This window comes from Neopelma chrysocephalum, unplaced genomic scaffold, assembly GCF_003984885.1.
Source record: "Neopelma chrysocephalum unplaced genomic scaffold, ASM398488v2 Primary Assembly neopelma1_97207, whole genome shotgun sequence".
NCBI classification, from domain to species: domain Eukaryota; kingdom Metazoa; phylum Chordata; class Aves; order Passeriformes; family Pipridae; genus Neopelma; species Neopelma chrysocephalum.
This window is the reverse complement of record NW_020925848.1, coordinates 107221-117172: the sequence shown is the minus strand read 5'-3', so window position 1 is coordinate 117172 and position 9952 is coordinate 107221. Positions and strand designations below refer to the sequence as shown.

General features: G+C 54.8%; 1 protein-coding gene across 1 annotated transcript in view; it reads left to right on the top strand.

Annotated features, from left to right (window-relative positions):
- Nucleotides 1–9952, top strand: part of LOC113961445 (keratin, type II cytoskeletal 4-like) — a 25844-nt gene that overhangs the window by 1209 nt on the left and 14683 nt on the right. Inside the window, exons 2-9 of the mRNA XM_027671758.1 lie at nt 446–663; nt 2525–2585; nt 3360–3455; nt 4044–4208; nt 4911–5036; nt 5710–5930; nt 6635–6669; nt 6760–6826. Coding sequence (XP_027527559.1) covers nt 446–663; nt 2525–2585; nt 3360–3455; nt 4044–4208; nt 4911–5036; nt 5710–5930; nt 6635–6669; nt 6760–6826 — 989 coding nt within the window. The remainder of the gene's footprint in view (nt 1–445; nt 664–2524; nt 2586–3359; nt 3456–4043; nt 4209–4910; nt 5037–5709; nt 5931–6634; nt 6670–6759; nt 6827–9952) is intronic.

Sequence of the window (9952 nt, the reverse complement as noted above, 5' to 3'; positions counted from 1 at the left end):
TTTTTAAGGAGAAGATGGAAGTTTTTTGGGCTATTTTTAAGGAGAAGGCAGGATTTTTGGCTATTTTTAAGGAGTAGGTGGGATTTTTGGTATTCTGACTATATTTTTTAAGGCAAAGGTGGGACTTTGGGTGTTTTGGGCTACTTTTAAGTAGAAAATCGGGCTTTTTGGGGAGCTGTTTCGAAGGAGAAAATGCCAAACCTGGGAATTTCACTGTGTCCCTCCTGCTTAAAGGCTCCAAAACTGGAGAGGGGAGGTGACCCCCCCGTTTCCCACCCACTGTTGTCCCACCCATCCCTTGGGACCGGGAGAGATGAGACCACCAGGAAGGTCAAACCCATTGAACAAGAATAAAACACTGGGAAAAAAAAGGAGGGGAAAAAAATCAATAAAATGTGATTTTTTTGGGGGGAAAACTGTGACTCTTTCCCCCTTCCCCGTTCAGGTGCGATTCCTGGAGCAGCAGAACCGAGTCCTGGAGACCAAGTGGAAGCTGCTGCAGGAGCAGGGGGGGGTTGGCCCGGGGGGCAGGAGCCTGGAGCCCATCTTTGAGGCCTACATCAGCTCGCTGCGCAGGCAGATCGATGCCCTCTCCAGCGAGAGGCACCAGCTGGACTCGGAGCTCAAGAGCTCCCAGGACATGGTCGAGGACTACAAGACCAAGTAGGTGCTTCAGGGGTGAAGAAACAGAGAGAAAACCCCGCTTTGAACAGCCCCAAAACCCCCGAAATATTGCTAATAATTGTCAATATTTATTTTTTCCAATATTGATTTTTTTGGGGGACGTCGGGCTCGGAGGAAAAGGGGGGGATTTTTTTAAGGTGTTTCTCGATATTTCTCAACTTTCCTTGATATTCCTCAAGTTTTCTCCGTGGTTCTCACATCTGCTCAAATTTTCTTAAATTTCCTCAAATTTTCTCAAATTTCCTCAAATTTCCTCGATATTCCTCATATTTCCTCGATATTCCTCAAATTTCCTTGATATTCCTTATATTTTCTCAATATTCCTAATGTTTTCTTAATATTCTTTATATTTTGCCAATATTCCTCACATTTTCTCAATATTCTTTAAATTTCTTCAATATTCCTCAAATTTCCTCAGTAATCCTCACATTTCCTCAATATTTCTCAAATTTCCTTGATATTCCTATTATTTTCTCAATATTCCTAATATTTTATCAATATTCTTTACATTTTGTCAATATTCCTCACATTTTCTCAATATTCTTTAAATCTCCTCAATATTCCTCAAATTTTCTTGATATTCCTCATATTTTCTCAATATTCCTTACATTTTCTCAATATTCCTCAAATTTTCTTAATATTTCTCAAATTTTCTTAATATCCTTTAAATCTCCTCAATATTTCTCAAATTTCCTCAGTATTCCTCAAATTTCCTTGATATTCCTCAGTATTTCTCATATTTTCTCAATATCCCTTACATTTTCTCAATATTCTTTAAATTTCCCCAATATTTCTCAAATTTCTTCAATATTCCTCAAATTTCCTTGATATTCCTCAAATTTCCTCGATATTCCTCAAATTTTCTCAAATTGCCTTGATATTCCTCATATTTTCTCAATATTCCTTACATTTTCTCAATATTCCTCAAATTTTCTCAATATTCTTTAAATCTCCTTGATATTCCTCAATATTTCTCAAATTTCCTCAAATTTCCTCAACATTCCTCACATTTCCTCGATATTCCTCAGATTTTCTCCGTGCATTGTTTGGATCCCGAGGGAGGATCCTCCACTCTTTGCCTCCCTCAATTAGGAATCCGTGACATTACGATTTAACGACTTAATTAGTTGCTAAACCCGGCTCCAATTTCCTCCTGGGTTTCCTTCCCATAAAACTCTTCAGGATTCCAAGGGTTCTTGGGAAGGTTGAGATGGCGTAAAAAAAAAGACAGGGAAAAGAAAGAGGATTATTTTCCTGCCTTTTTTCCTTTATTTCCTCCTTAAGTAGAATATAAATATAAATTATAGCTTGAATATTATAATAATATTATACTTATTATATTTATTATATTTATTTTATTTATTATATTTTTACATTTGATATCTTTATAGTTATTATATATAAATATAATTTATTTTGGTGTGTAAATAAGATGATAAAACCAGTCCAGTTGGAAAAGGAAGAGCAAATCCTGCAGAAAAGAATCCACTCGAGGAATTCCCCCCCAAAAAAACTGGGAAAAGGAGTCTGGGAATCACCGGGATCACCCAGGCCTGGGATCTGCGGGTTGAAAATTGACTTTATTTTTGGGGAAACGGCCCATGAGGGGATTTTTGGGGTTGAATGATGATCCCGGTGGGTCCCTGGGGGGAATTCCATGATCCGTGTGCGGAACTGGAGCCTTGGAGAAGGTCCTGGAGCAGCTGGGATTCCTCTTCCCGGGCTTTCCCGGGGATCCTGGAGCCGGGGCCTGTCCCAGGGACAGTTCCTGGGCTGTTCCTGCCGAGCTCCCGAGGCTCCCGAGGCCATTCCAGAGGCAAATCCCATCTCTGCTCCCCAGGTACGAGGAGGAGATCAACAAGCGCACGGCGGCCGAGAATGACTTCGTGCTCCTCAAGAAGGTCCAGACCTTTATTCCCGACCTGAAGGGGCTCCAGGAGAGCTGGAGAGGGACTGGGGACGAGGGATGGAGGGACAGCACACAGGGAATGGCTTCCCACTGGGAAAGGGGGGATTTAGATGGGATATTGGGAAGGAATTCCTGGCTGGGAGGGTGGGGAGGCCCTGGAATGGATTTCCCAGGGAAACTGTGGCTGCCCCTGGATCCCTGGAAGTGTCCAAGGCCAGGTTGGATCCCCCTGGGATGGTGGGAGGTGTCCCTGCCCATGGAAAGGTGGAATGGGATGGGCTTTAATGCCCCTTCCCAACCTAAATCATTTTAGGATTCCTTGATTCTGGAGCCAGGCTGGGAGAGCTGGGAATGTTCCCCTGGGGAAGGGAAGGATCCAGGGAGAGCTTGGAGCCCCTTCCAGGGCCTGAAGGGGCTCCAGGAGAGCTGGAGAGGGACTGGGGACAAGGGCTGGAGGGACAGGACACAGGGAATGGCTTCCCACTGGGAAAGGGGGGATTTAGATGGGATATTGGGAAGGAATTCCTGTCTGGGAAGGGTGGGGAGGCCCTGGAATGGATTTCCCAGAGGATGCCCCTGGATCCCTGGGAGTGTCCAAGGCCAGGTTGGATCCCCCTGGGATGGTGGGAGGTGTCCCTGCCCATGGCAGGGGGTGGCACTGGATTTAGGATTTGTCCCAACCCATCCCATCCCACCATTCCATGAAATCTGAGCTCCAAGGGGGCCTTTGAGCCGGGCAGGTTTTCTCAGCCCGTGTCTGCTGCAGGACGTGGACGGGGCCTACATGACCAAGGTGGAGCTCCAGGCAAAAGTGGATTCCCTGGTGGATGAGATCAACTTCCTCAAGTGCCTTTACGAGGCGGTGAGTGATGGTGGGATGGAGGGATAAGGGATGAGGGATGGTGGGATGGAGGGATGTCAGGATGTTGGAATGGAGGGATGTTGGGATAAGGGAGGGAGGGATGGAGGAATGAGGGATGGAGGGATGGAGGAATGGAGGGATGGAGGGATGTCAGGATAAGGGATGTTGGGGTGAGGGATGCCGGGATGGAGGGATGAGGTATGTCAGGATGTCAGGATGACGGATATCAGGATGGAGGGATGGAGGGATGTTGGAATGTCGGGATGGAGGGATGTCAGGATAAGGGATGTCAGAATAAGGGATGTTGGGATGGAGGGATAAGGATAAGGGATGTCGGGATGTTGGGATGGAGGGATGGAGGGATGTCAGGATAAGGGATGTCAGGAGGGAGGGACGTCGGGATGTCAAGATAAGGGATGTCAGGATGGAGGGATGTTGGGATTTTGGGATGTCAGGATAAGGGATGTTGGGACGGAGGGATGGAGGGATGGAGGGATGTCAGGATAAGGGATGTCGGGATGTTGAGGGGGTTGTGGCGCTGCCGGGAAGCTCCGGAAGGGCTGAATCCGGGCCGGGTGTGCCCCGCAGGAGCTGTCCCAGATGCAGAAGACGGTCTCCGACACCTCGGTGGTGCTTTCCATGGACAACAACCGGAACCTGGACCTGGACAGCATCATCGCCGAGGTGAAGGCGCAGTACGAGGAGATCGCCAACCGCAGCCGCGCCGAGGCCGAGGCCTGGTACCGGGGCAAGGTGGGTGTGTGCCACCCCTCAGGGGTCTGTGGGGGTGGGAGAGGCACCCATGGGAGCTCAGACCATTCTAGGAGCTGGGATAGTGGGTGTGTCCCACCTTCTTGGGGACCCCCGGGGTTTGGGGGGGTGGGAGAGGCACCACTGGGAGCTCAGACCACTCCAGGACCTGGGATTGGAGGCTCAGAGCACTCTATAAACCATGGGACTGGGAGCTCAGAGTGCTCCAGGACCTGGGATTGGGAGCTCAGAGCACTCTAAACCATGGGACTGGGAGCTCAGATTGCTCCAAAACCTGGGATTGGGAGCTCAGAGCACTCCAGGAGCTGGGTTTGGGAGCTCAGAGCACTCCAGGAGCTGGGATAGTGGGAGTGTCCCACCTTTCTGGTGATCTGCTCTGTCCAAGGGGATGGGAGAGTCACTCATGGCAGCTCAGAGCACTCCAGGTCCTGGGACTGGGAGCTCAGAGAACTCCAGGATCTCAGACTGGGAGCTCAGAGCACTCCAGGAGCTGGGACTGGGAGCTCAGAGCACTCCAGGACCTGGGACTGGGAGCTCAGAGCACTCCAGGACCTGGGATTCGCTGGCTCTGGTTCATTCAGACCCTGCCGTGGCTTTCCCGGCACAGCCGGGGCCATCCTGCGGTGCCGGAGGAGCCGTGGGGTCGGGCCGGACCCACTGAGCTCCTCCTGGTTGTGCCCCCAGTACGAGGAGCTGCAGGTGAGCGCGGGCAAACACGGGGACAGCCTGAGGGACACCAAGGCCGAGATCTCGGAGCTCAACCGGATGATCCAGAGGATCCGCGCCGAGATCGACAGCGTGAAGAAGCAGGTGAGGGGGGTGTCCCTGGGGAAATGGGTTTGAGCTCATGGACGAGCCCTTCGGGGCTTCCCTGGAGGGAAATAAAGGTGCTGGGAATCGTTGGGAGTGGGAGGGACCTGCTGTGGAAAAGCTGAGCTGGAGTGGCCCTGGAACAGGTGAGGGATGATCCGTCCTTGGAAGTGTCCAAGGGCAGGTTGGGCAGGGCTTGGAGCAGTTTGGGATAGTGGGAGGTGTCCCTGCCCATGGAAAGGTGGGATGGGATGAGTGTGTGTGAGCCTGGAGAAGGGAAGGATTCAGGGAGATCTTGGAGCCCCTTCCAGGACCTGAAGGGGCTCCAGGAGAGCTGGAGAGGGACTGGGGACGAGGGCTGGAGGGACAGACACAGGGAATGGCTTTGCACTGGGAAAGGGGGGATTTAGGTGGGATACTAGGAAGGAATTCCTGGCTGGGAGGGTGGGGAGACCCTGGAATGGATTTCCCAGTGGCTTCCCCTGGATCCCTGGGAGTGCCCAAGGCCGGGTTGGATCCCCCTGGGATGGTGGGAGGTGTCCCTGCCCACGCTCTCGGCGACCTTTAAGGTCCCTTCCAGCCCGAACCGCTCCCCAATTCCATGACCTGGGATCTTTCCTTCCTCTCCCCTTGGCTGCCCCCTCCCCTCTGACCCCCCCGTGCCTCCCCCCAGTGCGAGACCCTCCAGACGAGCATCGCGGACGCGGAGCAGCGCGGGGAGGGGGCCCTCAAGGACGCCCGGGCCAAGCTGGCCGAGCTGGAGAGCGCCCTGCAGAAGGCCAAGCAGGACATGGCCCGGCAGCTCCGCGACTACCAGGAGCTCATGAACGCCAAGCTGGCCCTGGACATCGAGATCGCGACCTACAGGAAGCTGCTGGAGGGAGAGGAGTGCAGGTGGGTGGGATGCGGCGGGAATTCCGTGGTATCCCGGTAAATCGATGGGAAAAATGTGCTCTGTCAGCTCCACGTGGTGTTGCCCCGACCAAACTGTGGAGCAAAGCCCGGAGCTGGGGCAGGTGGATGTGGAGGAATCAGCTCTGAATTAGCTGGAGGGGTGATGACCACCCTTCCCTCTCCCACCCGACCCGGGAAGGATGTTCCCAAAGCACTTGGGGCTGTGCAAGGGGTGCCCCGAGAGCTCCAGCTCTGCCACCACAGCCCCGGGACCACCCTGGTGGTCAATTATGGGACAATTCCCCCGGGCTGGATCCAGGTGGGACAAAATTCCTGCCTTTCGTTGGGGGAGGGAAAAAGACTCAAATGTGACGTAATTCCTGGCTTTTTCTGGAGGAGGGAAAAGGACTCAAATGCGAAATAATTCCTGCCTTTTGTTGAAGAAGGGAAAAGGACTCAGATGTGACGTAATTCCTGCATTTTGTTGGAGAAGGGAGAAGGATGGGGAAGTCAGAGACAGAGGTGGGATGGGGGGAAACGTCCCAAATTGGCCAACTCAGGCAGGGAAAGGGCTCAGGAAGAGAAAAGGGAAGGGAAGAGCCTCCTAAAATCCACGGGGTCCCAAAGGTTACTCGGATCTGATGGGGGCAAGGCAGCTCCAGATGCTCTGGCTGCATCCAACACTCCACCTCTTTTCCTTGCAGGATGTCTGGGGAATGCCAGAGCGCCGTCAGCATCTGTAAGTACCATTCCCGTGGGATCGCGGCGGGCTGGGATCGCTGCTCCCAAACTCCGCAGGTAACCCGGGGCCTCCCGTTCCTCTCCGCAGCCGTGGTGGGCGGCAGCAGCTCCGTGGGAGGCGGATACGGCGGCGGGATGTGCCTCGGAGGAGGAGGAATTGGATTCGGGAGCGGCAAAGGGAGCTGCTCCACGGGCGGAGCCGGGCTCTGCTTCAGCCTGGGAGGGGGAGGATTCGGAGCCGGGGGCGGATTCGGCTCCTCAGGGGCCGGGTTTGGCTCCGTGGGCGGGGGGTCCAGCTCGGTGGTGACGGGGTCTGGCACCCTCCTGAAGAACAGCGGCTCTCCCGGCCGGAGGGTGTAGGGACAGGATCCCTTCCCCAGCCCCATTCCCAGCACCCCGCGGAGAAAGGACGGGAATTCCACGGTGAGCCCCCAGAGCATCCCCGAGTCCTTTGGAACCATCACTGGGACCGTGGGGGGAGGAAAACACGGCCAGACCCACCTGCTGAGGATGGAGATTCCCAAAAACACGACCAGACCCACCCGCTGAGGATGGAGATTCCCACCAGCAGCCGAGAACAGCTCCATCCCCTCCAGCTGCTGGTTATTGGGGGGCTGAGCTCTCCTTTGGAAGCAGGACCTGCCCATCCACAGGGAACCCCAAACCCAGCTGGGATGACCTTCCTGGTCACTGGGAAGCCCTAAATCCATCTGGGATGACTTTCCTGTTTGCTGAGAACCCCAAATTCAGCTGGGATGGCCTGCCTGTTCATAGGGAACCCCAAACTCAGCTGGGATGACCTTCCTGTTCACTGGGAACCCCAAACCCAGCTGGAATTACCTTGCTGTTCATAGGGAACCCCAGACCAAACTGGGATGACCTCCCTGTTCACTGGGAAGCCCTAAATCCGTCTGGGATGAGCCCGTGGATCAGCACACTCTGAGTGAGAGGCTCCTGACCACCGACACAAGAGGGGACGGGTCCCTGCTCAGCTCAGAAAGACTCGGCTCGGGAAGATTCAGCTCAGGAAGACTTGGTTTGGGAAGACCCAGCTCAGGAAGACTCGGCTTCTCCAAGCCCTCGGGCTGGCTCCAGCCGTGGTGCAACTTTAATCGGAGCTGCTCATCAGCCAGAGCTCGAGCTCCAAAACAGGAATTTCCTCCCGGCCCAGCCGAAGACGTTTCTCACCCCACGGACTTTTCATTCCCTTTTTTTCCCCCTCCCTCTCGCCCGAGTTTCTGTTGTAAAAGCTCTGTTTTGGCTCCGGGTTCCCCCCTTCCCTGGTGCTCCCGGGCCCGGCCGTGTGTGTTCACCCGACCTTTCTCCCCCCCAATAAACACGAGAGGCAGAAACCTGGTGTGGTTTTTCCTCCCCGACCCGAGAGTTTCGTGTTGCGACAAGACGGGATCTGAAAGCGCTTCCTCACTTTCTCCTGCCCTTTGAAGTCGGGGTTTGAAGGAGCCCCGGGGAAGGCGCAGCCCGGGCTCCTCTTTTTCCTCTCTCCCGCCCCAAAAATGTGGGTGCTCGGTGACTTTGGTGGGAGCTCCGAGGGGATCTCGCCAGGGGAGGGGTTTGGGATGTGGGGCACAGGGTGACACCCCCAGGAAAGAGCCCATTCCTGGCACAGAGGAAGAGGCAGCACATGGACCCTCCTCCCTGCCCCAGGGGGGTCTCCCGTGGTGACCCTTTGTCCCCCCTTGTCCCCATCAGACCCGAGCAGCCTTTGGGACCCCGTGGATTTTAGGAGACTCTTCTCTTCCCTTTCCTCTTCCTGAGCCCTTTCCCTGCCTGAGTTGGCCAATTTGGGACGTTTCCCCCCCTATCCCACCTCTGTCTCCGACCTCCTCGTCCTCCAGGGTGGTCTTGGGGCTGTGGTGGCAGAGCTGGAGCTCTCGGGGCAACCCTTGCACAGCCCCAAGTGCTTTGGGAACATCCTTCCCGGGTTGGGTGGGAGAGGGAAAGGTGGTTGTCGCCCCTCCAGCTAATTCAGAGCTGATTCCTTGGTATCCTCGACTCCAGAGCAGCTTTTCCTGCTGTCTGACCTCCCCAGGGATCCATGGATTGCTCTTAAGGAGTCTCCAAAGGGCAACTGAGGCCCTGGGAAGAGCAAGACCTCCCTCCCCCCCCATCAACCCCAACTCTCCCTGGAAAAGCGGAACCTTTGGATAAATCTCCCTCCCAAAATCCCTGCTGTGGTTTGACCTCCGGCCCGGGAGACCTTGAATCACATCCCCAGTCAACCGCAGACGGTGCCGGGGGTGACTCATCCCATCTCCCATTCCCGGTTTGTAAAGGCTGGATGGAGGAGCAGAGTCCCAGGTGACAGTGGAATGTCCTGGTGGTGACAGTGGAATGTCCCGGCGGTGGCAGGGGAATGTCCTGGCGGTGACGGGGGAATGTCCTGATGGTGACAGGGGAATGTCCCGGCGCTGCCAGCTCGGGCTTGTCCTGGGTGGGGACACGTTTGGGCGAGGGCTGAGCTGAGCTGAGCTGGGAGGTGCAAAAGTGACCTGAAGTGTTGAGTGAAAAGGCTTCACTTCCCTGCGAGTCACCCCGAGCCAAACCCCTGAGAGTCACCCTGAGCCAAACCTGGAATCACCCCGATCCAAACCTGGAGTCACCCCAATCTAAACCTGGAATCACCCCATCCCAAACCCGGAGTCACCCCAATCCAAACCTGGAATCACCCCAATCCAAATGTGGAGTCACCCCAATCCAAAGCCGGAGTCAACCCAATCCAAACCTGGAGTCACCCCAACCCCAACCTCGACCCAAACCCAGAGTCACCTCGATCCAAACCTGGGGTCACCCCAACCCAACCCCAACCCAAACCCAGAGTCACCCCGACCCAAAGCCGGGGTCACCCCAACCCCAACCCGAAGTCACCCCAATCCAAACCTGGGGTCACCCCGATCCAAATGCAGGGTCACCCCAACCCAAACCCGGGGTCACCCCATCCCAAACCTGGAGTCACCACAATCCCAACCTGGGGTCACCTCAATCCCAAGCTGGAGTCACCCCAATCCAAACCCGGGGTCACCCTCATCCCAAGGCTCCAGCGGTGACTCCTGAGGGAGGGGTGGACAAAGGGCTCCCTCGGGAGCACAAAGGGTGGCTCCTTCCCCAAACAGACCCCAAATCCCTCTGCTTTTGTTCCCGGGCTGGCACTGGCAATCAGGGGACAATTCCCCTGGGCTGGACCCAGATGGGACGAAATTCCTGCCTTTTGTTGGGGGAGGGAAAAGGACTCAAATGTGACATAATTCCTGCCTTTTTCTGGA